Source organism: Prosopis cineraria, unplaced genomic scaffold (genome assembly GCF_029017545.1).
Source record: "Prosopis cineraria cultivar Desert tree isolate PC_DT_omini unplaced genomic scaffold, ASM2901754v1 PC13, whole genome shotgun sequence".
Taxonomy (NCBI): Eukaryota; Viridiplantae; Streptophyta; class Magnoliopsida; order Fabales; family Fabaceae; genus Prosopis; species Prosopis cineraria.
The window spans coordinates 36159371-36187232 of record NW_026555344.1 but is presented as its reverse complement, the minus strand read 5'-3'; the positions used below and the strand labels follow the sequence as shown (position 1 = coordinate 36187232).

Here is a 27862-nt window from a genome sequence, read left to right as displayed (position 1 = left end):
ATTTTGTACATATTGGGTATACGTGTCCTTCTGCAAGAAGAGAAGTGACTTCACAATTGGTGAAAGTCATTTTTTGTAAGACAACAGCTTTGATTTCCTACAATTAAAGTGAATTTATTGTTTAGTAGTTAATGAGGGAGGTCAAGAAATACAAAAATGTTGCATCAAATAAGGAGAAAAGATTATATGTTAGTAGCTGCCTTATTTTTTGATGGTAAGTAACATAATTTGATTATTTGTACATATTGATTACTTTGTGTATATGACATTTTTTTTACCTTGTGATTGTATGTTACGTTTCTTCAAAATGTTCCCTTAAATGATAATGAGGTCGTCGAAAAAGGGATGCATTATTTTAATGGAATGATGAGAAGATCAAGGAAGTTACCATGAAGGGGAAAGAGTGTTCGAGGGATGCATTACTCTATTGTAGGATAATGTTATGGTTAAGATATATTCTTTTTTAAAAATTTACTTTTTCTTGTAATGATCAAACAATTGAAATTTATTATATAAATAATTTTTACTATAATATAATTAGCTCTTATCAATATAAAGAATTTGTGACAATTGAGTGTTATTATTGTGTTGATATATTTATTTACTATAATTATTAATTAAAAAAATTAAATAATAAATTTAATAAGTGAGTAATAAAGTTTTTTATATTAATAGTAATTTAGATCTCAAGGATGCATTTAAATTTAAATCATTCAATGCTCATGAAAAAGGTGAAATTTTTACTAATTTAATGATGGTTCATGTTAAGAAAGATATAGCTAATAATTTTATCGTATGCATAATAATTAATTATTTTTATACCATGAAAAATTAATGAGCAAAACTTAAAAATGAGAAGATATTTATTTTAGTTATATATATGTATGTAAAATTGAATATAAATATATACGTTAAAATATTTATGTTATGCTAGTGATGTATATAAATTTATTTATTTTATTATCATATATGCTTTGTCATTTTGGCCCTCTAATAAAATTTTCTTACTCCATCCTTGCTTGCAAGTGTATAAAATCACAATAATAAATTACCTAGAGTATTTCAAGTATCAAATCCATTGCAAAGTTGCATTTTTATTAATTTAAATGATTAATAGTTCAAGAAAATAGATAAAATAAATTATTTAATGAGAATATAAAGAATAAAAATAAAGTAAGAAAATGATGATGGAGAAAACACAATAACTTGCTATATTGGGGTTCAAAATTCACCTTATGTGTTGCTAGCTTTTATCCTTTGAATTGGCTCTAAACAATTATAATGACAACTATTTTTAAAGTATCATAATATTTTTTTGAGTTGTCAGTTCCTTTTTAATTAGGGTCGAATTCACGATACCCAAACAATTAATTAAATCATGACATTATAATTTAAATTATCACAAATTTCTATAAGTATCCCTAATTTAGTTATTTATATCTATTTTTTTATATCTAGGTTCTCTCTTTACCTCTTAGTCCATCAAAATCAATATGAAGAACAAAAAATTAGATATAATTGAAAAAATAAAAATATATAATATAAATGCATAGAGTTAAAACAAAAGAAATATAAAACTAGCTTCTCAATTGAACTACATCTCTACCCGAACTTGATATATTAGAAACACATAATCGAATTAAATAACACTATTTTAATATTTTCAATCATGATAAATGATCGTAGATAAAATTAAGGAGTAGAAAAAAATAAATATGATACAAAGAACTTTTCAACGATCTCGCTTTCAGCCTTTAGGATGCTTCTATGGGCTCCAAATATCTCATATCAGAAAAAATTCTTGAGGTATTTAAATAAATGATTGGATACCTTCCCTATTAATGAAGGGAAATAGTTATAATTAAAGTGGAGGCTTTTCTTTTCTTTCCTAATTAATGTGAAACTCTAATATATATCCCATCTACACTTCTTCCTGTCTTTGAATATCATACCTGTACCTCCTTCTTCTTCATTGTTTTAATATATATATATATATATATATATATATATTCCTCCTTCCTCTAACACACACATACACATGCCTTCAGCCTTTAAGATACTTTTACAGGCTCCAAATATTCCATTTCAAAATTTTTTTTGAGGTATTTAAATAAATAATTGAATGTCTTCTCTCTTAATGGAGGATAATATTTATAGTTAAAGTGGAGGTTTTTTTTCCTAATTAATATAGAACTCTAATATATATCTCATCTATATCTCTTTCTTTCTTTGAATATCATGTCCTCACGTGCGCACACTTTTCATTCTTTTCTTCAATTTGATTTTATTTTCTTTCCTATAAAATAAAAAAGATATGAGTAGATTTTGCATTAAAATACTTTCTTATCCTATAATTAAGTAAGAAGAGGAAAATATATAAATACTAATTAAATAAATAGGTATGAAATATTAATAAATTTAATCAAACATAAGCCAAAACATATACCTATGTCACTTATCAGTAGATCTTTAAAAGACTTTTGACAAACTTTCTTAGAATTTTATCAAGGATACTCGCCAAGCTATTGGGATAAATATTCTTTTTAGAAAAATCATTATGGCAACTATATCCACTACACGAATGAAAACCCTTTAGAATGGAAAACCTTTGCATGAATTCAATTCTACTCGTGGCATTAAACAGGGGGATCCTCTTTGTTCTTGTCCTTTTGTTCTCTACGTTAAATGTTTAAGTCATTGCTTTCTTAGTAGTATTGATAAGAAAGAGTGGAAACCATTAGCCTAACAGCTAATGAGTTTCCTATTTCCTATCTTTTCTTTACTGATGACTTGTTGCTTTTCGCAAACGCTTCTCTGATTCAAGTTGGAATCACACAAAAGTGTCTCCTTGACTTTTGCAAGGCTTTAAGGCAAAAAATCAACAATGCTAAATCAAAGCTCTATTGCTCCAAAAATGTCAACATTAATAGATAAGCATTAGTTTAGGAATTTTCCTCACTAGAAACCTTAGCAAATATCTTAGGATTCCTATCTTCCATGAAAGAGCATCTAAGTTAACTCTCGCTGCCCTCATTGAAAACATTAATTCACATTTATCTTCTTGGAAGAGTCGTTATCTTAACATTGATGGGAAATTTGTCCTCATAAAGTCTATTTTTTTGACCCTTTCTAGCTGTACCATGCTGAGTATGCTCCTCCCAGATAATGTTCTTTATGAATTAGAAAAAAGTTCTCATAACTTTCTTTGGGACTCTTCTAATGGTTCTAAACAATTGCATCTTCTTTCTTAAGACTGCGTTTCTAAATGGAAGAAAAGTGGAGTCCTTAGTTTCAGGAATATCAAAAATTGAAATATTGTTTTCATTATGGAACTGTATTGGCATATTATTACAAAGTCCAATTGCCTTTGGGTTCAGGTACTTCATAATAAATACAAATGTAATAAGACCACTATCCCTATTGTCTTTAATTCTAGCCCTTCTTCTTACACCTACACTAGTATTTGTAAAGTTTGGGATGCCTTTAAAACTCATGTTAGTTGGAAAGTCGGCAAGGGAGATCAAATATTCTTATGGTATGATAAGTGTTCTCTCTCCCTGAGCCCCTTGTTATTTATGCCTCCCTTAAAACTGATGTCATCCTACATGCTAGAGTCTCAAATTTTTGCTTAATTACAGGCAAATGGAATATTGAAAAAAATAAAGTGTTATCTTCATTCCAATGCAATCAGTTTCATTTTACTTGTTTAGCCTCCTAACTCTCATAGAGATAATGATGTTCTTGTCTAGGGACCTTCTTTTGATGGTGACTTCTCCATTAAATTTGCCTATAAAATTTTTGAAAATCATGGAGGAAATACCAATTCTTAAATTTAGACTACAATATAGAAATGGCTTACTTATAAAACAATTAAATCATAGGTAAAGGTGCAAATTTAGCTATATACTATTTTTCGAGAAATATTTGATGGCCTAAATTATCAGATGGTGCAAAATAAATCACAAACTTTAAAAAATGGAGCATCCTGTAACCTGCTGTTAACTCGGCTAATGAACATTACGTGGGACCTATAATGACACGTGGCACGACACAGGCATGAGACGTTAGCATGGTAAAAGTGCAAATTTAGCAACGAACTATTTTTTCAGGAAAACTAGATAGCTTTTACTATAAGAAACTGACCACCCAATAGATTTTCCTTAATTTTGATCAAGTACCATTTATTTTTATACTTATAAAGCCTACAAAGTATTAATATTTCCAATCCTTTTATCTTTATTCTCAATCTCAGTTAGAGAAGAAGATGTTTGAAGAGTTTTTATCTGAAGACATTCATGAAGACGACGTTAACAAAGTAGAAAAAATAATTCATGGCTAAATTAAGCTAGAATCAAGCTTCTTCCATATGTATTAAAATCAAGTTTATATTTAATTGGCATTGTCTGTGTGAATGTCTTTAAATAAGAACTCTTTGAACGTTTTCTTCTTGAGCTGACACTAAGAATGAAGGTAAAAAGATTGGAGAGATCGATGCTTTATGGGTTTCATAAGTATGAAAATAAAATGTGTTTGGTCAAAATTGAGAAGAAAGTATTAGATGGTCCATTTTTAATAGTAAAGGCTACCCAATACTCCTTAAAAAATAACTCATGGCTAAATTTACACCTTTACCATGATGACATGTTGTGCCACGTGTCATTGTAGATCCCACATAATGTTTGTCAGCTGAAGTTAACAGCGGGCTACTGGATGCTTGATTTTTGAAAGTTCATAATTTATTTTACACTATTTGATAATTTAGGCTACCAGATACTTCTTGAAAAATAGTATATGATTAAATTTGCTACTTTACCCTTAAATTATTTCTTTAGAAAGCAGCATGGGAATACCTCCACACCAAATTTGTCAATGCTAGTGATTCAAACACTTGCATAAGAACTTGTCCTTTTAATTGCGATTTCCTTAACTTCTCCATTCACATTTTGCACAACTATAGGAAGTATGGATGAAATTGGTTAAGTATTCCAAATTTAACATTTTCTTTTTCCTTTCCTTGTAGGATGGATACTCTAAGATATAAAGAATAATGTTGGAGGTTTAAATACTAGAAGAATATCTTGGAAGAAACTTTTTGCTTACTCATACTAGAAAATAAATTTATTTTGAAGAGCACATCCTTGTCAGAGATATCATTTTCACTTGTATCCAAGATATTATTGATGATCTTAATATTCAATCAAGGCTCGAGAATGTGCACTTCGATCAGGACAAATCTCTACCAAGAAGGATCTCACCTAAACCTAGCTAGGTTAGGCTGGACATAGATGGCCCAGTCTCCACCGATATTCTTGTCGCTTGTAAAGGCATAATTTATGATGATCAAGGTAATCGATTAAAAGGTTTTTTTTGCATACCTTAGTTATTATCCTAGCATTGTTACTAAACTTTTGGGCATTCTTGAGGATCTCAAACTCTCTCAGAGGAATAAGCTCACCAATATAAATGTCTACTCTAACTCTCTTAAAGCTTTGGCGCTTATTCATAGCGATATCACCTCGAATCATCCCCTTACTAAAAACTATAAAGAAGATTAGAGATCTTATCATAGGAAATTAGATGATTACTTTCAATTATGTATTTAGAAAAACCAATAAATGTGCAAATTAGCTTTCTCATCAAGTGCTAAGCAACAATTGCGATATTTTCATTTTCGATGATCCACCTCTAAGGTGTCAAATCCTTATGAGAAAAGACATGTCTTCCTTTTCTTACACGGTTATTCGTGACTGTGTATTAAAAAAAAAAGGAACGAGCTTTGAAATCTAATGGTTTTTTTGATTAATTTTTTTTAAATTTGTTTGCCTGAATTTCCATTGTTTATTAAATAACACCTTCATATAAAAAAAGAAAAGACTAAAAGAAAACTTATTGTTTGTTGATTATAATACATATGTAGATCACATTTTTCAAGATTTCTTATGTTTTCCAACTATATTCAATTTAAAATTTTTATTTAATATAAGATTGTTCAATTTTGGTACATCATCATCATATTCTAAAAATTTGGTATCATTGTTTATATTTAATCATTTTGTACCATAAAGAAATGTATTACATTCAATTATATTCTTTCCGTTACATTTTTAACCAAACTATACCTCCAACAAATTAGTTAATTATCTTTAAACCAACACCTAAACTCTATTGTCAAGTTTTTAAGGAGGATGAGGAGGAGAAAGAGAGAGACCAACTGTAAAGGAGGTTGATCTTGATCATATCATTGGATGCAGTGACGGACTTAGAAAATTTTATGAAAAATTTTATCGGTGGGATTTATATCAAACAATATTAATATTTGATAAATATAATTATAGATATTTATTAAATTAATAAAAAATAATTTTGTTAAAATTAAATACATAAGAAATAATAAACAACTGTAAAATTGTAACAATTTTTTTTAAAAAATTATCTTAATATAAGAAAAAATATATTGAAAATGATAGAATAAGTGGTAGCTATTGATATCAAACCCTGATACTCTTTTTTAATGCAAAGAATCATGCCATTTTAGAATAATTTTTTTCAATATAAATTATTAAAAAATATTTTACATTTTATTGGAAAGTGTTACCTAGGAGTATGAATGAGTATAACTTAAAAATTAAAGAATATGGCCTTATTATATTTTAAAAAATAGAGATTACTATTTTATTAGAGAAGTTGAAAAAAATACTTAATAATATTTTATTATATACTTATATTTATAATATGAATCAACATTCTTTTTAATTTCTATATCTCTTTCTCCTTCAAAATCAATAATAAAAATAATATTAACTTTCTTAGTTGAATACTTGAGAAAATGTTCAGGTAATAAAGAGTGAAGACTCAAAATAAAAAAAAAATTAAGGGATGCAAGGGTAATATTTTTTTTTTGGGCAAATGATAATTTTTTAGAGGGCACAAGTGAAATTTTCCCCTATTATAATGAGCAGGTGCAAATTGGGCAACATACTATTTTTTCAGGAGCATATGATAGCTTAAATTATCATATGGTATAAAATAAAATATGAACTTTAAAAAATGATGCATCCAATAGCTTCTATTATAAAACATGGACCATTCAATATCTTTCTATTAATTTTGATCAAATATCATTTATTTTTAAATATATAAGACCCACAACGCATTAATTTTTTCAATCTTTTTGCCTTCGTTCTCAATCTTAGCTCGAGAAGAAGAGATTCAAGGAGTTCTTATCTGAAGGCATTCATGAGGATGATGGTAATAAAATAAAAGCTTGATTTTACTACATATAGGAGAAGCTTGATTCAAGTTTAATTTAATCATGAATTATTTCTTCTACTTTGTTGGCATCATCTTCATAAATATTTTTAGATAAAAACTCTTTCAACTTCTTTTTTTCAAGTTGAAACTGAGAATGAAGTGAAGAAAATTAAAAAAAATTGATGTATTGTGAGTTTCATAAATTTAAAAATAAATGATATTTAGTCAAAATTGATGGGAATGTGTTAGATGATTCATTTTTTATAGTAGAGGTTACCCGGTGCCCTTCAAAAAATAGTTTATAACTAAATTTACATCTTTACACATCCTGACATGGAGTGCTTGTGGAGTGTCACGTGTCATTATGGGTCTCACATAATGTCTGTCTACTAAAGTTAACTGTAGATTACTGAATGTATAATTTAAACTATCAGATGTTTACGCAAAAATAATATGTGATCATATTTGCACATTTACCCATACAACTAAGACATGACATTGGCATGGTGAGGGCTTAGACATAGGTCCATCTCTTTTCAGATGGCTTTTGTAATGCCTGTAATAGAGAGTTCTCTTGATTATAAGTTGTTAATGTACCTTTCCCTAATGCTATTTGCAATGCCTCACCTTTTCAGATAAGATGAATAGCTTTTTAAGAGCTGCAGGGAATGTTGATGCGAGAATAATTGTTTTTCTGCCAAAGTTCAAGTCCTTCAAGCAGTAACGGATCCAGAAAACAAAAACACTTTTTGAGAAAAAAATTGGAGGGTGAAAGGATGAAGCTTTTTAATAGATGAAGCAGACCATCATCCTCCGCATAAAATTGACGACAATATGTGGACTACAAGGCAATTACGGGACAAGAAGGGTTAATCTCAATTCAACTTTATTTTGTATTTGGAAAAAATTAATCCTACCCGCAAACAAATAATCATTAGTTAATATGTTTAATATAAAATTATATAATTAATATATTTGTGTTCAATTAAATTAAGACATGTTGAATTTATATATTATTTATTTTGTAGTAACAAATTATTGTATTTAATATTATTAACCTTTTAAAATTTACTACTTTAATTTTATTGAACAAAAGTATATTAAGCGTATAAATTTAAGTATCTAAGTTCTTATCTATAACAATTGGATATTATGTTTAAAAAATATAAAAATAAATTAATTCAAGTCACAAATCAATAACTTCAAGATAACTTTTCTAAACTTATCTTTAGAAAAAAATAAAAATCATTATTATGAATTTTAAATTTATCCAAGAAAAAAAGACAAAAAATAAACTTTTCCTTTGATAGAGAAATGATCATACAATTTGCATTTACTTTATTTATTTTTAATAATGGGAATCTGACAACGTCTTCAAAACAGTATTTTGTAATTTGTGTATATTTGATGAAGAGCAAGGATTTTTTGACCCAAAAAAATGGAGAGAAAGGGTCAAATTTTTCATATAATTTTTTACTTAACAATCTGAAATGGGGAATCAAAAGAAAAATAAAAATAAATTTTCATGGGTGATAAAATTAAAATGACGAGACCAAATAAAATGGGTATGAGTAGTAAGGGTTTTATTTGAAAAGATCCATCATTTGCTTTTAATGTTTTTAAAAAATATAATCTCTACATGAGTATCCAAGAAACCTACATTTTATACTGTAAAAAATTGGGGAGAATATTTTTGAAAGGAACTTTTAGCATATTGCAAGGAACATGCCATCACTAACAACATATATAATAACAGGAAAAGGAAATGACACTTGGTGAAAGCGATAAGCGTCGTGATTTTAAATGTGCTAGTGACAATAAATTTATGAAATGAAGTTGATTGGCACATTTCTGGCTCAAAAAAAAAAAAAATTGATTGGCATGTAATTTTCCCTGGAATATTTGAAAGCGTTCCTATGGTTTGGAACTATTTCTTCTTCCTCTTACCAACAAAACATATAGATGAAATTACACTCTAGTTTCCTAAAGTTTGGCTTCGCAATTATTACGTCTTTTCTAATTTCTAGATGGGTTTTATTTATTTATTTTTTCCTTCTCTTTTCTCTTCCTTTAAATAAGAGTGAAGGGTTTGTGCAAAAAAAAAAAAAAATTAAGAGTGAAGGGGTAGAGAAAATTGAATCAATGTACCTTAAATATTAAGTTTGGTATGCATCTTTATTAAATAAAAATATCAAAGCTAGAGATATCAGATAAAATACAAAAATCTATAGCCATTTAATTTGCATGGGAGTTTTCATTCCCCGCATTTCTTCAATAAATTGCACTTATTTTAGGAAAAAACAGAGTTATCTAAAATGATTTTTTTATACTTAGTATAATTTCAGTAATTTCCAAATCAGTATCGTTAATGAATGTTTTGTTGAGGATGAATTGACAATGTTGATAAATCATATCAATATTATTAATAATTTATTCACAAGTTGTGAACAAACTATTTTCTGTAATTTTGTATATTCTGTAAGACCGTCAGACCACCTAATTTTTTTATTAAGTGATTAATTAAATAATCATACCATTAAAAGCAAATTTTTTACCGAAAATAATTATACACTTTTTGCTTATTATGTTTTTTTAAAACTCTTTTAATCAACAAGAACAACAGCAACAATTCTTTTACCCCACATATATCCAAGTTCTAGCGTGCTTTTATAAATGACTTAAATTAGACTTGAAGAATTTTTTTTTCAATATTATCAAATGACTTGTAGACTTATCCAAACACATTTTACCAACTCAACTCTTTATTTCAATCAACCCATTAATATTTTTTCGTTGCTTATATTTTTCCAACCTATTAGATAGAATTTGAAGAATCTAACTCAACATAAAGTGTAGATTTCATGACCCAAAAAAAAAAAAACTTAAACTGCGGATTTTATGGCAGCATGATATTTGTGATTAACAAATAATGTTTGATTTAATTATATATATATATATATGATACATTATTATTAGTCATTAGTTATTACTATAAATTTTAAGAAGAATTATTTTAGTTTTCAATCACTTAAATTCTATCTCTTTCAATGTAATTTGAGTAACTGGTAAAAAAAAAATTAATTTGAATCATTTCAAAGATCTAACATGAACAACAATTTTCATTCTTGTAACATGCAGCCGGTGCAAGAGTAAAAGAAATCAAGTCATGTCAGAGCGTAAATAGCGATGGAACGTTTACAATTTTAAATATCTAATAGTGATTATAAGTTTGGTGCACTGCAACTTATTTATTAGTTTCTTTTTTTGATAAATCATTTGTTAATTTCTCTAAACATTTAATTAAAAGTGATTATTTAATTTTCCATAATAAATTTTTTATTTTTTAAATATTTTTATTGAGGGGATAATTTTGAAAACTCATCAAGAAAATAAAAGTAAACATTAATTGTGGGAACTTGCTCTTTCAATAAAATTTGAGACCTACAAGATTATAAAAATACCACTAGTTATGTGGTGATAGTAGGGCGGTGTCAAAATGTTTATAAAAATCTTTTATCTAATTTTCTTGATAATTTGAGATAAGACCATTAGATTCTAAACAATATATTTTTTAAATAAATATCTTGAAAAGCCTTGGGTAATAATTACTTCATGTCAAATATTAAATTCTAAGCAATTAATTTTTTTGAATAAATATCATGGAAAATTGCTTAGGTAATAATTAGTTCATGCCACATAGTTCATATTATAAAATTAAACTGCTCAATATTTATTATATTTTATATTATAATTAATTTATTATATTTATTAATGACATATTATTGTATATCAATAATAAATATTTTTTAAATTTTTAAAAATAAATTTTTTATATATTATTATGAACTAACCATATCTTTAAATTTTTAAAAATTTAATTTATATTTTTCTGGACATAAATTTTTTTTTTTTGGTGCCAGGAAACTTTTACACGGTAAGAGTGGTTCTGCAAAAATTACTATGACAAGATTGTCGTGTTAATCGGCGGGAATTTATTCTTAAAAAAATCTAAAAGCAAAGTGAAGGATTGAAATTTGTTTACGTAACGGAGCAGTCGGTGGGTGTCGTACTTCTGTGACTCGTCTAAGCTGCCACCGTTATACGCCACTTCGTATGAAAGAATATACCAAAGGAATAAAAGCAAAGCACTAAAACTCTGTTGTGAAGTTTTCAGACCCCAGGAGGACGAGAAGGAGAAAGAGAGAGACCAAGTCCCAAGGAGGTTGATCTTGAACTCGATCACACTATCGGATGGCTTCTACGGAGGGTCTTGTGCCTATAACTAGGAGTTTCCTCGCGTCTTACTACGACAAATACCCTTTTGAGCCTCTCTCTGATGATGTATCTCGTCTTTCTTCAGAAATTCGTTCTATGGCCAATAATTTGCTCATTGATTGTCCTCCTACTCAAGGTTTCATCTCTCTTACGCAATCTTTTTTTTTTCCCCTTGTAATTGCTACCCTCCCCGCTCTCGCCTTCGAAGCTGCTGAACTAGCTGCCTGTAGATTTTCCTATGGCGCATGAGTTTGTGCCTGTGTCACGGCGTTGTAAATTTTCTTCCCTGAACAGTGGGATTAACTGTTGCCCTTGGCATCTTACTGTCTTCAAAAAAAGTGCTTGTTTTGATTTCTAGAGCTTGAAATGGGAATAGATTAAGTTTGGGTGCTTACATAGGGTGTGAGAATCTAAGATCTCCACATTCTTGGCTATACATTGAAATGCACGATACCCATAAATATTGGATATCTAAATGTATCCCAGATAATAGATTTGCTCTTGAATATCTAAGATTCCTATGTCTAACCAAGCATGGGCACCATATACGAATCTTGAATATCTTTTAAATCACGCCGGCATTCTTATATATAACATCTGTATGTCCGTCCAAGATTCCTAAAATGTACAATCTTACATGTATATTAGGGTAAACATGCATCGGATCGACACCTTTGTTCTCATATATGTATATTTTTTTTGTGCCATTCCAGGGGAAAGCATTTTAATCGATGAAGCTGATCATCAGCCTCCGCATAAAATTGACGAGAATATGTGGAAGAATCGAGAGTATATGGAAGAGACAATCTTTTTATTAGAAAGGTCCAATTGGCCAGAAGGGGTAATCTTCCATCTACATTTTTTCCCTCCCGTTCAACTCGTATTTATATTTTTTATGAAGGCTGATATTTTAACTCATGAAAACGAAGTGAATGCATTTTTGAGTTTTCCTTCAACAGAACAACCATAATTTTGACATTCTGCTTGGTATAAGGCTCTTTTTTCTTTTTTCTTTTTCTTTTTTTCAAGTTCGTCCATAACTGGGAAAATGGTATCCATTCTTAGATAGCTTTCATGCTGTGAATTCAGCTTAAGCGGCAGTCAACACCTGATGATGTAGAATGTACCGTAGTGCTTGACCGGGTTAAAGACAAAGTTCATAATACTTTGAAAATATTGGAGTCTTTCCAAGCTAAAAATGCAGAACATGTTTTTAACACAGGTACCTCCTTGCCTTTGTCTTGAGCTAGTTGCTTTCAATAGATAACAAACTTATAATCGCTCATGTCTCAATTATTGGATTTGAACAAGTTAATTCATGTTTGATTGTGTATTAGCTTTTGCTTTCGTCATTTCTATGCAGATATATAAAAGAATTAAATCAAAAGTGCGAAAATGCAGAATAATTTCTTTGCCAATAAGAGATTGTAACCCTTTAAAAAACCATGAGCAGAACACCACATTAACCTTTCCCCCACATTAGCTCTAACGAATCATCCTTAAAAATCTAATCTTTTGTCCCAAACTACATGCACCTTATGACTGCAAGTAATGCACAATGGCACAGTATTGTAGCTTCCTTTTTCCTTCCGAGCTCTTTACACCCTATCAATAGACAGCCTTCCAATATTTGAGGATACAAACTAACCAGATAGTTTTATCAGGTTAAGAAAAAAGAACTCCAAATGGGTTTATCTAGAACTGATCTTTCTGTAAAAGAACTCCAAATGGGTTTATCTAGAACTGATCTTTCTGTAATAGGATGGGATAGAAATTGAAAGAAAGACTCACATGAATTAAAAGAAAAGGAGCCAAGTGTCCTGATTCTTCTATCTGGATTGAGAGAAATGGATTCTAAATGTAGCAAGGGGGATTCTAGTTCGTGGGCATTCTAATAATTGAGGTTTCTGAGATTTTAGCAATACTTTTCACAACTCTACTTTTCATTGTGGATCATTTGGTGGTTCAGGCTTTGCCTTTTCATTCCTTTCGCTCAGCAGTTTGCAATTATCCAAGCACATTTCTGATGCCCCTCAAACTAGCTTGGGATTACTTTTTAGTGTGTTCCAGCCATTTTCAGACACCTTATCCAGGGTCATTGTCTGGCTGCTTGTCCAAGTCAGCATGATGCTCATAGTAATTTGTGACAACAGGCAGTTTGTAGGTTGTGGTTTGTCTGCAATGGTCACATTTCTAAGGGCATGTCTTATACTTTACATTTTTTATGGGATATAATTGTATTCTAGGCTTCTCTTTGGTTCTGCGTTTGGTGAGATTGGACAACTCTTATTCATTTATCAGGTTGTTTTCAGGGCTTTTGTCATTTTGTTCCGTTATTCACAAGCTCATTCCTGTAGTTAACTTACCTGGTGCAGATAATTTGCACAAGCTCAATCCAATAATTTGCACTTGTATTGAAGTCCAATTGAGAGGTTTCTTGTATATATACATATTATTATTAACTTCCTTATTGATTGGTTATTTGTAAATTTGTATATATAAAGCTTGATATCACTTATTAGCCCCAGTTAAAAAAAAAAAAAATTATTGAAGGTATCGACATTTAATATCCCACATTATTAATTGTATACTTATGATCATTGACAAAGCATAACTTGAATTTTAACTAGACTGGAGCAGTGGATTCACTTGCCAAAAAAGTAGCTACCTAATATTAGGTCAAGAAAAGCCAATCTCACAAAATCCTAGGTTCTAAAAAGTGGGGGAAAAAAAACTGCTGCCTACATGCACTAAATGGCTAGATTAGATGGCAAATACATGACAACAGTAACACAATAGAAATAGAGAAATGATTGCATAACAAGGGACCCAATTAAGTTCTACATACAATCACATAAAAAGGAAATAAAAAATGGGAAATAAATAAGCTGACTCTAATTGTAAAATTCCACAATGATAGAATTCCAAAGATATGCATGCATGACATGCTATTATATACTCCTGAACTTGAAAGCCCAAGCCAACAAAAAGGCCATCCACCCAAGATCTTATGAGATGATTCTTGTGAGTGAGAGTCAAATGATTGTTATATTTCACAATGAACAAGAGTTTACAATATATATATATATATATATAGAGTGCCAGGTCAATCTAATCCTTGATTTCTAGCCTACAAAAATGGAAACAATGATTAACTCTAATTCCAACAGTTAAGGAGAATAATAGGGGATTATAATAAAATGAAGTCAATCCTATTTACTATTATTTACAAAATCAACAGGATTTCCACAAATCCCCTTCAAGTCGGGTAGTATATGTCTACCATTTCCAACTACTAACAAACTTCTCAAATGTTTCTTTGTATAGACTCTTAGTAAAGATATTCGTGATTTGATTCCATAAGGGCACATGTATGAGTGATACGAGAGGCCCTTCAATTTTTTTCTTTGATAAGGTGTTTGTCAACCTCAACATGCTTGATTTTGTCATGCTGGATTGGATTGTGCGAATTATTTCTTTAATAAGGCCCTTCACATATACCTTGAGCTACAACTTGAAATTTTGCTTTAGCTTACTTTGTGCAACCACATTTTGCTTCTTACTTCTCCAAATCACTAGGTTTTTCCATCCGTGTGCAATATCCTGATGTTGATCTTCTATCATCATGGGCATCAGCCCAATTTGCATCTGTGGATATTTCTATATTTTTCTTGTCTGTTCTCTAGTACAATATTCCTTTCTCAGATGTGCCCTTCAAATATTGTATGATCTTGTAAACTACTTTTATATGTTTTTCCTTAGGAGCATGAGAGTGCTGGCTAGCTGCACTTGTTGCAAATGCAATGTCTAGTCTAGTATGGGAGAGATAAATGAGTTTCCCAAATAGTCTTTGGTATCTTCCTTTGTCAACATCTTTGCCTTCATTTCCTTCTTCTTCATCTTCGTCTTTGTCATCTTTCTCTTCCTCCTCCTCCTCGCTTTTAGATGTTACTTCAATGGAGTGGTACCGGACTTGCACCCTAACATTCCTGTGATGATATATTTTCTTTGGGATATATAAATCCCTTTCTTGGATTGCACTACTTCCATCCTTAATGAGCATTTCATTTCTCTCAGGTCCTTCACTTGGAAAGCTTTGGCCAATGCTAATTTAATCTTCTCCATTTCTTCATGGTCAACCCTTGTGAGAACAATGTCATCCACATATACTCTCAAAATGGTTCTTTTTGCCCCCTTTTTGAAAAATAATGTACGATCACTCTAGCCTTGAGTGAACCTTTCCTTTTTTAGAACTTGTGTAAACCTTTCAAAGTAGGCACGAGGTGACGTTTTAATCCATATAAGGATTTTCTCAATTTACAAACTAGTTTCTTCTTGGAGTAGGAATCCAGGTGGTGATGTCATATACACCTCCTCCTTGAAGTCTTCATTTAAGAAGGCCTTCTTGACATCTAACTGATACAATGGCTATTCAAGACTTGCAACAAGGGACATTAGAATTTTTACTATGTTGAGCTTAACGACTACTGTAGATGTCTTTGTATAATCTGTTCCATAGATATGGGAGAACCCAACTTTTGCTAGAAGACGGGCCTTGAATTTTTTGGCATTATTGTTTGCTTTGTACTTCACGGTGAGCGCCCATTTACAGCCTACTTCTTTCTCTCCTTGCAGCATCTTGACCTCTTCCCATGTCATTTAGCTTGAGATCATTCATTTCCTCCATAACAGCCTTTTTCCGTTCTAGAGACTTCAGGGCTTCTTCAATGCATGTTGGTATCTGACTATTATCCAGATTAGTTGGGAAGGCCAAATATCAATGTGAGAGAGCCTTATAGGAGACAAACTTGTTTATTGGGTGTTTGGTGTACCATCTGGGCTTTTTTTGTAGTGTAACGGGAAGATCCAAATCTTCTACTGTCTCACTTGGCTGATCGTAGTCACTAATATCTTCTAGAGATTCAGGAACTGTCATAGGTTTAGATTCATGGTCAGCTTTGAGAACTTAGGTCTGGTTCCTCAATGTTTTCCTCTAACATATAATTGGTTATAGAATTTGTCAGTGTTTGTTCTCTCCCCCTTATTAGGATTCCCTTCAGTGTTAGGTACACTATCTAATCCAAGCTCATTTGACTCAGAGAATTCAAGAGGAGGTTCATACTCATAGGGTTTTTCTAATTTAGGTAGGTGTGGTGAAGAGGATACTAGGGTTTCTTCCATAGGCTCTAATTCACTCACAGTACTCCCTTGAGTTGGAGACTTGGGATAGAAGGATTCTTCTCGATGGAAGGTGACATCACAACTAACAAAGAATTTCTTTGTAACAAGATCATAACATTTGAACTCTTTTTGTGAAGCAGAATACCCAAGGAAAATACATTTGATTGCATGAGGATCAAGTTTGCTACTGTGATGAATGTGAACAAAGACAATGTACCCAAAAACTCACAATGGGAGGTTATTTTCAACGTGAGGAATAAGATAGGTGGCATGGAGAACTTTAAGTGGGGTTTTGAAAGAAAGGATATGGTTAGGCATTCGATTGATGAGATGAGTATTGGTTAGGATGGCATCACCTTACTAAAATTTAAGCGCATTATGGGTAAGAAGAAGGGCTTTAGCAACATCTAAAATGTGTCTGTTTTTCCTTTCAGCTATGCCGTTTTGTTGGGGGCTATAAGCTTAGGCGCTTTTATGAACAATCCCATGTTGTTGAAGAAAGTTGCCTGGAGAGTTGTTGAAGAACTCAGTGCCATTATTTATATGTAGAATTTTATTAGAGGTTTGAAATTGGGTTTGAATCATTTTGTAGAAATTCACAAATATTGAGACAACATCGGCTTTATCTTTGAGGAGAAAGGTCTAGCAAATGCAGGTATGATCATCAATAAACTTTATAAACCATTTTTGATGCGTTCTGTTCGAAATTCGGCTATGTACCTAAAGGTCACTGTGAATAGTTGTGAACGGTTGAGAGGGTTGATGTATTTTACGAAAAAAGTGGTTCTTTGGTGCTTTGCACGTTCACAGACATCGTAACAAAACTTGGAAACATTTTTATTAGAACTAAAAGAAGGAAACATTTGACTCAAAGACTGAAAGTTTGGATGACCAACACGCTGCTGCCATAACAAAAGATCACTATCCCTAGGAAAGGAGACTTTATTGTAGACACTACCATACTTTCTAGAAGATGCATCAAGGTGGTAAGGACTATCAAATTCTTTAGCACTGTCAATCATCATCCTTGTTACTACTATTTACAATATATATAGAGTGCCAACTCAATCTAATCCCTGATTTCTAGCCTACAAAAATGGAAACAATAATAAAATCTGATTCCAATGGTCAGAGGAGAATAATAAGGGATTATGATAAAATCAAATCAATCCTATTTGCTACTATTTACCAAATCAACGGGATTTCTACAATTCCAACATCAACTAACATTTGCAAGATTCTATAATGGAGAAACTAATGCTGTTTAATGAGTTTCCGTCGATTTTTTTCTTTTCTTTTCTCCATCTTGTTTTTTTTTTTCTTTGGGTTACATGTGTTGATTCTTTTATTTACCCCTTACAATACCCAAAATTGGTTACTCAAAGATGCAAACAATCAGAATTCAGAGACATCAAATCAACCCTCAGATGATCCTTGGGTGATATTCCTAAACAACTGTTTCTCTGTTGGTATTTCTACATTACCACTCCATGTTCTCAGTCTATGTAATATTATTCAGAAAATGTTTCCTGCAAGAATTTCATGCATCTAATTTGTAGTCCCACTTGAGTTCTCTTTTTCTGGTGCATAAAATTGCCTTACATTGGTTTTTGTGATTGCTTTGCCCATACTAGAGAATTGAATAGAGCTTTTGGGATCCCATAGAATGAATGATAATATGCTAGAGGAAACTATTGTCATTTAAAATTTTAAGTAAGGAAGAAGGTTGCTGCTTAAAGAATGCAAAGGCATCCTGTATGCTGAATTTCTTTGAGGTTTCATTTTCTGCACTGTATTGGATTTTCAAACAGTCCTTAAATGAAGGAACTTGATGCTAGTGATTTTTTTCAAGCTACATAGTAAACTGCCTGGCTGTGCATATTTGATAATTCCTCTGTTAATTTCTTAAGTCTGAGTTTAAGAAACTAAAATTCATTTGCAGTTATGACTTATTTGCCTCAAGATTTTCGAGGAACTCTCCTAAGACAGCAACGTGAACGGTCTGAAAGGAATAGGCAAGCAGAGGTTGACACTCTGGTAAATGCTGGAGGAAGCATACGTGATCGATATGCTTTGCTGTGGAGACAACAAATGGACAGGTGAGGCTCATTTCTTTTGTCTTCCCTGTTGTGTGTAGCTGTTACATAATAATATATTTAACTATTTATGCTTTGCAGGAGAAGGCAATTAGCTCAGCTTGGTTCTGCCACAGGTGTCTATAAAACACTCGTGAAGTATCTGGTTGGAGTTCCACAAGTATGGCTTTGGCAGTTTTTTTTGGTTTATCAATAGAATTATTTAAATGTTTTCAAATAAGGTGGTTGGCTTAATCCATCAAATATTTTATGCAATTGATAACCTGCTTTTAGGCTGCGGCATGAATGAGAAATTGAGATTTCATGATCTTGGTTGTAGTTCTGTAAAATTTGGACGCATTTGGACTACTTTTGTAGCTTGTTGGGTTTTTGTCATCAATTACTTTTTCCCCTCACTAATTCATGTTGTAATTTATCTTTTTTTCTTAACTTTATTTTTTATTTTCTGTACGAGTTGCAGGTGTTGCTGGATTTTATTCAGCGGATAAATGATGATGATGGGTATAAAGTTACTGTTTTCATTATTTGATTTCTTTGATTTGATATCTGAATATGATAATATATGAGAAAAGCAATAATGCAAGATTTTTTTTTTTTTAAACCGGTAGACCCATGGAAGAGCAACGACATCGTTATGGACCGCCATTATACAGCCTTACGATGATGATTCTTGCTATTCGACTCTTCCTTTCATTATCATGGGAGCGGTTTGAGACTAGTAAATTGTGAGATAACATGCATCTTTGGTAGTTTGTGAATTCTTATTATTGATTTCTGTTACCCAAAAAAAAAAAAGGTAGTATGTGGTTGATTTCATTAAGCAAGTGTTATTTTTGTGAAGCTTGAAAGTCTTCTAGACTGCTTTTTAACGGGGTTAAGGATAAATTAAATATTCTGGAAAAAGAAAGTGTCTTGGAATAGAGTACAGTTGGTCTAATTAAAATAGCGGCCTGTTGTGCTAATTAGGAAGCAACCCAGTTGAAAGTATTCTTTGGTGATATTTGATATTCTTTCTCTCATTATTAAGCTTTGTGATATTCTTAAGGAAGTTTTTGAGACCTTTTAGTGAACAGTTTATGCAAAGTGGTTGTTGTTGATAGAGCATAGTGGCATAATGCGGTCCATGTAGCTAACTCCACTTAGTGGGATAAAGTTGTTGTTGTTGTGGTCCTCCTCTCATTATTAGCTTTGTATTCAATAGCAAGTGATTGGAAACACACTTAATTCATCATTGATAGAAAGAAAAAATTTTTAGTTGGAGATAAACTTTTCATCCAATTTAATGTGACATTGCGTGTATTGCTTGATAAACTTTTCATCCAATTTAATGTGACATTGCGTGTATTGCTTGTTCTTTAGGCTAGCTTATTTAAAATATTATATTGTATAAGCCTATCTATGTAAGCTTTTTAAAGTATTCTCACTCCTGTTTATTTATTATGAGTAAAACTTGTCTAAGAAGTTATTGATGCACCTATATTTGGAGTTTAACCTTTTACAATGGCTGCTAGGAGTTTTGTCTTGTTCTTTTATCTGTATATTTGCTTTTGGCTTTAATGTAGATATAATTTGGAGGACTATAATAACTCTCTTAAGTTCTTCAATCTCTCTTGGTAACCTGATAGAAAAAAGGAACAACTTACTGTCCTGGAACAAGCTGTTGATGTCTACACAGTAGAATTTGAAAGGTTCATCAGATTTCTCAGGTACTGTTATGCTCTGGCATTCATATTATTCATGCTATGGTAGTCGATTGTAATCAATTATTAATAGCCATAATGATTATTACAATTGGTACCTACATTTTGTGCAGGTAGAATTTATGAAAATTATTTGCAGCTTATTATGCATTGATCGGTATCTTGGGATAATAAGTTTCCATATTGTAGCTGGTTTAAGTGTGCAGAGTGATATGTTGAGTGTTGTTATGGTAAGATAATTCAGGGGCCTTTTTGTTGGTGTGAATGTATGACTGCCAATAGGAAGCTTGTGATTTGTGAGGTGAAAGTAGAAAACTTTAGGGCTTGTGTTGAATTTCTCCTTGACAAAGTATTAGTTCCTTTATTATAGGGTTAATGAGCAAAATGGACCCTGAAGTATTGCTTGGAAAATGCCATGAATCTTTAATTCTTAAAATGTGCAAAATGAACCCTAAACTTTTAAATTTATAACAAATTAAACCCTACCGTTAACTTTTTGTTAACGTCATTACTATTCACCATTATTGTTCATCGTGGACCCCAGTCAAATGTTGACGTGGCAGTCCCTTGCTGATGTATCATTTGTTAATTAGCGCCACAGACCCTAAATTATTACACGAGCAACATCCTGGATCTTGAACTTTGAAATTTCAAGCAAATTATTCCCACTGTTTTTGTATAGAACGTTGATTATTATATAAACCAAATTAGCCTTGTTGTGGTTTGCCATGATGAATACATCGTTGGCTGTGGCAAACAACTTATAACTTTGTGAAATGGCGTTTTTTGCCTTTTTTTTTTGCAATGTTTTCTAAATGATTGGTATCTCATGCTTCCGTATACTTTATAATTCTGATTTAGTCTTAATAATGTTTATTTATTTAATGGTAAAATCTTGGAATCCCATTGGAAAAAAAAGTTTAAATATTAGAGGATTTTAATTAACTCGTTAATTTGGGTTTTAAATTTGTTAATGAAATCGTCAGCTTTTGCATCCATCGTTTGTAAAATCCTATGATACATAAATTTCTTTTCAAATGGGATCCTGAGTTTTTACCGTTAAATAAATAAATATTATTCAAAATAAGACTAAATTAGAGTTATAAAATATATGGAAGCATAATATACTAATCATTTGGAAAACATTGCAAAAAAGGGGCCAAAAAAGTCATTTCACAAAATTATGAATCCATCGCCATTGACACTAACACATTCACAGCAGTGGATCACGTTGAGGCTAATTTGGTCTACATAATAGTTAACGTTTTATACAAAAACGATGGGGAGTAATTTGCTCAAAATTTCAAAGGTTAGAGTCCAGGATGCTACTTTCATAATAGTTTAGGGTTTGTGGCGCTAATTAACAAATGACATATCAATAAAGGACTGCCACGTTAGCATTTAATTGGGGTCTATGGTGAACAATAACGGTGTTAACAAAAAGATAACAGTAGGGTTTAATTTGTTGTGAATTTAAAAGTTTAGTGTCCATTTTACACATTTTAAGAGTTCAAGGTTCAAGGTGATTTTTGCGTAATACTTCAGGGTTCATTTTGCTCATTAACTCTTTATAATAAAACGTCATTTAGCTTTTGAGTTGAATTGGTCCTTGAGGACCTCAATGGCTTGTCTATGACTTTCATTATTCTTGGACCTGGCTCCTTTCTTCAAGTTATTGTATGTCGTGCTCCATATTTCCGCATAAACTAAGTTTAAGCATGGATAATTCATGTATCCTTTGCTTTCTGCTACTTTCAAGATTGGGCACATTCCCTTAACTGGTTTTTATGTTTTGTAGTTCAAGGAAATACCTGTTTTCACATTATCAATATCCTCACAAAAGTCAGTGCGAGCATTTGGGATGTCTAATTTTGTTGTCCTTGCCCAAGATCATGGTTTGCATCATTTACTTCGTCGTGACTTGTTCATTGGGCAGCATTTTACAACTGCACTCTAACCTGTTACGTCTATCTCTCTCCTACACCTATTGCCCTATGTGATGGTTTCTCTTTGGCCACCTCATCATTAGATAATGCAGCCTTTTGGGTTCGCTTGCATTATGTTTTGTCTTCGTTCCCTTCTTATAAATATTTTCCCTTGGCCCAAGAGTTATGGGCCCATCAGTCCCCGTAGGTGCTGTAGTGAATAATCTATTCTCTTTTTGGATAGGATGGAAAAAACAAAACTAAAAACAATAACAAGACAAAACTAAGTGATGCCTGCTTCCAAAAGTAACGTCGAAACCATGCTTCCAGGAATCACATGAAGTCCTCCTCCAGTAAGAGCCCCATCAAACAGCCCCACAGTTCAGCAGTGAGACTATCCCCTTCTAACAGCTGTAATGCAGAAGCTTCCATAATGTCCCCTCTCGCCTTCCATAATGTTCCCTCTTGCCGTCCTCAAGATACCATCAGAGCCAGCTGCAGAAGTCACAGGAGAATATATGTCCCATCAACCCAAATCAATGCCCCACCGACCTCCTGTGCACCCTCCTGATTACAAGCATCAACATGACAAATAATAGCAGAGTGCAATTTCTGTTTAGCACACCTTGGCTTCTGCCACACACGAAGCCATTCCCTCATTTGAATTCTGATGAACCCTCTCATTCCTCCTTTTCCAAAATGGCCGGCACATCACTCCAAAAAAATCACACCATCTGCTATGACCCTCATCTCTCTTATCATATAGATTAATGGTGAGCCAAACCTGTATATCAATCTGGAAGAACGTTCCTTGCTCCAAAGGAGGAACCACATTCTTCCAGACTTCTCTTGCCACAGCACAATCACGAATAACATGTGAAACATCTTCTCTGCTTCCTTCACACAGATCACTCTCACCTGAAGCATGCAACCCTCTCTTTAATAATGCTTCATTTGTCATCAATTGCCCATGCTGCACCAGCCACGTATAATTCTTGCACCTTTGAGGGATTTTTAGTTTCCAAATATTTGACTAGATGGAATCAAAATCAAATGCCTTTATACCCCATGCTTTTCATATTCTACCTCACCTTATGTTGATCCGAGTTGTTAACCAGCTCCAACCCTTGGTTCACTTGTTCCCAAGTTGCTTTAACTCCACTCCACAATCTAGGTCCAGGCCTCTTTATGTTTATCGTGGGCAACAAATCCTCCCACATCAGTATTTACCTCGTACCACCTGAGCCCATAGAGCATTACAACTTGTGACCAATCTCCATCCCACCTTCATGAGATAAGCTTGATTCTGTAACCTTGAATGCCATAAGCCCGGACCTCCGCACTTCTTCTCGCCACACACTCAATCCCAATTAACTAAATGAGTACGTTGTCTCTCTGAAGTGGACCCCATAGAGAATAATCTATTCTTCCTTTAGAAATTGACCTTGGACAGAATTGAAATATTCTTTTCCATTGTCTGATCTCAGAATTTTAAGGGTAATTTGATTTTTAGTTTGTACAAGAGAGAAATTTTTTTTGGAAAATGTGAGGCACCTTAGATTTTTTCCTTCCCATGATTTTTTTTAATATTTGTTAGTTTCCAAATTGCACCATGAAATTGAGGTAAAAGGTTGAGAGAAAAAGTGATTGTGTGCATGATAAGAGGTTTTTGTATGTTTGGATAATTGCCAAATCTCAGTTGAAATAAGCATCCCTTGGAGATAAATATATCATACGTCAGTTTTATGAATTTTAGTGGGATAAGGCTTGTTGTTGTTGTTGTTGGTGTTAGTTTTATGAATTTAAGGTTGAGCGTCTTTAATGCTACAACTTTGGCTCACTATAAAAATGTATAAATAGGTAGAGCCATTTTAATGACTTTTCCTGCTTTTGTTACAAGATAGAGTGCAGCCTACCCCTCGTCAATATGAATCATCTCCCTAACTCCAAGTCCTAAAATTTGATGGGAGTAGAAGAGAAGTGGGTGACATAATTAAGGTCCCAAGTTAGTTGAATGATTGATTAAGTTACAGTTCAATTAGGTACTAGAGGGACATTTTTCAGAATCAAGTCTTCTGTCAATTGTCATTGCTAAATTCCTTTTTCATGGAATAAAATTTTGAAGAAAATAATACTAGTCATGTAATTTGTAGCTCCAAATTCAACCACCCAAATATTGGTTTTTGACTCTGGAATTTAAAGCGATAGAAGTATTAGTTTTTTGGACAGCTCTGCAACATATGCCTTTGCTTGCAGCTAACAAATAAAGCTTTTAGCTTGAATTTTTCCCAATTAATTAGCCTCTATGAACATGTTTTATCCTACCTTTACTCATTAATTTTTTGGTTCATTTTTCTATCAACTAACAAGTTATTTTGGTCAGTGAGGTCTTTGCAAACTCGCCTTTCTTCATTTCTGCAGAAGTTGCTGGGGCGTTAGAAGGGTACTTTTCGAATATGCTTCTGTTGTTGTCGTTTTTGGAATAAAAGTTTTGATTTAGCATTTTTTAAGTCAGTTTGTCAAATTTTAGGGAAAATGATGACTACAAAGAGATAAGTGTTCCTGCTGGAAAAAGTTACGAGGTATGTGTATAGTTCTTGCAAAAAGTATGAATGAATTTCTTTTTGATTGAGGTTAACCTATTTTTATTTTCTTTTGTTTTGCTTTTTTGGTATCTGTGTAATGCTCTTGACATTTTGAAGCTTAAATTATGTTGGCATGGTATGATAAGCGGTAAACAAGAGTATATTGTTCTGAAATGATCTTTAGACCATTGAGAAGATGTGACATTTTTTTATCTAATAAACAAATTTGTTAATGGGAAGAGAAACCGATACATCACGGGAGGACAAGTGGCCCTTAGGCATGAGGAAAACAATTTGAAACTCCAATGAACAGTAACTCAACAGAGCTTGCCAATTATTTTGATGCACTCAATCAGAAGTTCACATCTTGCTGTCTTTTATGTTATAAATTTCTACGGTGATGTTTTTTTGTTAGGTTTTACTCGCAGTGGACTCAATAAATTCATACATTGCTTGGGATTTTTCATTAGTACAAGGCAAGATTAATATGGTAATGCTGCTAAACCTTTTACTGAAGCAGTCAATGTGTATTTCCCTGGCTTTCCAATATTGAACTTTGTGTTACTTATTTGCAGGATATTGGGTTTAGTTTGGAGTTTATTAGCCCTTCTGGTGAAAAAACTGTAAGTTGCAATGCCGTTACACATTAATATCTCTGTCTTATTTTGATTTGGTTTCTCCCCAAGCCTTTTTTATTTTTTGGTGGATTAAAGAAGAATTTTTGTTGAAGAGATGAAGCGGTGCATGAATAGCAGGAAGTAAGATATTCTCCTGAAGCAAGGTGTATAGTTAAATATATATTGAGAACCAAAAGTTCGCTACTTGTTAGTGCAATACAGTTTCCAAGTCGTCACTCCAAGCTGTTACAATATGCAACCTTCTAAAACTGATAAATGAAAGAATATAGCTCTAAATCTGATAAAGTCGTGAACCAAACTTCAATGAGAAGCAACAAAAAGATACAAGGCAATCAACCATTATTAACATTAAAAATAGGAGAATATTTCCTTCAAACGAAATACAGTAGAATGGCCTGGAAGCACCCATATTTGGGAGAATTTTCCTTCAACCAAATGCTTACGGCCATTGCCTAAACAAGACTTTAACTTCAAGGGGATTTTTGGATTTCCATAATGGTTTATAAACAAAATAATTTTTTATACAGTCATAGGTTGGTTAGAAAACTACAGAAAATTCCTACAGGGTAGACATCAGAAAAATAATGGGTGTTAACCCTTCTACACAATTGTAGGATATATTAAAAAACATCAAGCATATGCAAATGGCATTCAAGTTCGTAAGTTTCCCTTCTATTATTAAGTTCTAATGGAAATGGAAATTTCATGTTGTTGAATCTTGAATGCCAAGGAGAAGCATTTGCTCTGTTATTCTCAGTTAGCTTTTCTCATCAATCCTTTTTAGGTTATATGCCCTGCATAAATTACTATTTTGCATTTTATTCTCTATGTGTGTGTGTGTGTGTTTTTTTTTTTCCTGATCTTCATGCTGGTTGATTGGATATGATGCAGCTGATGTTGCCTTACCGGCGTTATGAATCTGACCAAGTGAGTTTGGCAAGTTTGTTGCAGATTTTGTTATTAGATCAAGTGCTTAAAGAGTTTCTCATCTTTGTTTTCATGACAAATTTTAGGGTAACTTCTGCACATTCATGGCTGGAAGCTATAAACTTACTTGGGACAACACCTACTCCACTTTTTTCAAGAAGGTAAATGGTTAATTAATTCAGTTGAATGGAAACCATCTTACTATTCCCCTTGGAATCATACTGTTACATATTAATGAAATTCTATGGGGGAAAGGGCATCAAAACTTTGATAAGACACTGCAACCTCCTACATAGAATCCCTGTTTTATTTGAGCCTTTGTCCTCTTGCCTAATTTTCTTTTTAATTCTTTTTTCATCTTGAGTTAAATTCTTCACAGTTAGGCAGTTATATAAAAAGAGTGATCCTCTCTCCGTCCAATATTATAATGCATTTTTCACCAAATTATATCTCGTATTGAGTTGGTTGATTGTCTTAAAAATTATATACTCTTTCCATGTTTACTCTTTTTTAATAGGTTGTTTCAACCCAAAAAACTTTATTAATTACACCTCCTAGTTGAGGGTATTTTTAGAAAAAATTTATTAATTGTATTTTGAAAGACTTCAAATGCCTTACATTTTTTAACAGAATACTTTAAAAAACACGTTCTGTAATATTGAATGGGGGAAGCACAAAAATGTACTATTAAATGTGGAGCTCACTTCTCTTTATACTGTTGCTTTGTAACTACAAAAGATTGGAATCCTTTTTCATTCTTTTGTGATTGTTTTGTGGTGCTTCAATAGGCCATTTTTCCCCATAAATCTATGGATAAATGAGAACCCTAGGGTTTTCTGACATGTATTATATTACGTTACGTGGATTATAGGTGTTACGGTACAAGGTGGATTGTATACCTCCAGTTACAGAGCCAGTGCAGTCTGACTGAAGCGGGAATGAATTATGTAGAAACTTTACATTTTCTATTTCCTTTTAAACTCGACCCTGTTCTTGAGGTTGATAGTAACCTCTAGTTTTCTTCACCTCAAGGTTGATACAGTGACATAATTCATTTGTTTGGGGGGGGGGATAGGAGAACCAAACTGGGAATTGCATTCATCATTTGTAGTTAGCTGGAAAGCAGTGAAAATGTTACCCTTTTAGGAAAATTTATGGGTATAAAAAGGTTCTTTTTCCCCTTACAAGTGTTAGCAGGCAGGGTTGAACCCATGATTTGTCACAAGCAAGGACGATCAATCTGTCACTATGTCACAATGGCATTGAGGATATTGAAGTTTTTTT

At 32.2% G+C, this 27862-nt stretch overlaps 1 protein-coding gene across 1 annotated transcript; it reads left to right on the top strand.

Annotated features, from left to right (window-relative positions):
* The first annotated feature begins 11386 nt into the window (after nucleotides 1-11386).
* LOC129290573 (uncharacterized) lies at nucleotides 11387-27757 on the top strand. Its single transcript, XM_054927372.1, has 15 exons — nucleotides 11387-11662; nucleotides 12240-12367; nucleotides 12616-12748; nucleotides 18650-18806; nucleotides 18885-18963; nucleotides 19264-19304; nucleotides 19412-19528; nucleotides 20429-20509; nucleotides 24812-24871; nucleotides 24959-25010; nucleotides 25429-25503; nucleotides 25589-25636; nucleotides 26543-26578; nucleotides 26665-26739; nucleotides 27450-27757. Exons 1-15 carry the CDS (start codon nucleotides 11503-11505, stop codon nucleotides 27507-27509), a joined length of 1302 nt encoding a protein of 433 aa, XP_054783347.1. The 5' UTR covers nucleotides 11387-11502; the 3' UTR covers nucleotides 27510-27757.
* Nucleotides 27758-27862: the final 105 nt, after the last annotated feature.

What these genes read in the sequence shown, in the direction of transcription:
- LOC129290573 (XM_054927372.1), top strand. Translation starts at nt 11,503, where the DNA reads ATGGCTTCTACGGAGGGTCTTGTGCCTATAACTAGGAGTTTCCTCGCG. An exon ending in AGAACATGTTTTTAACACAG is followed by an intron (nt 12,749 to 18,649) that starts GTACCTCCTTGC and finishes ATTCATTTGCAG; the next exon opens with TTATGACTTATTTGCCTCAA. An exon ending in GCCCTTCTGGTGAAAAAACT is followed by an intron (nt 25,637 to 26,542) that starts GTAAGTTGCAAT and finishes GATATGATGCAG; the next exon opens with CTGATGTTGCCTTACCGGCG.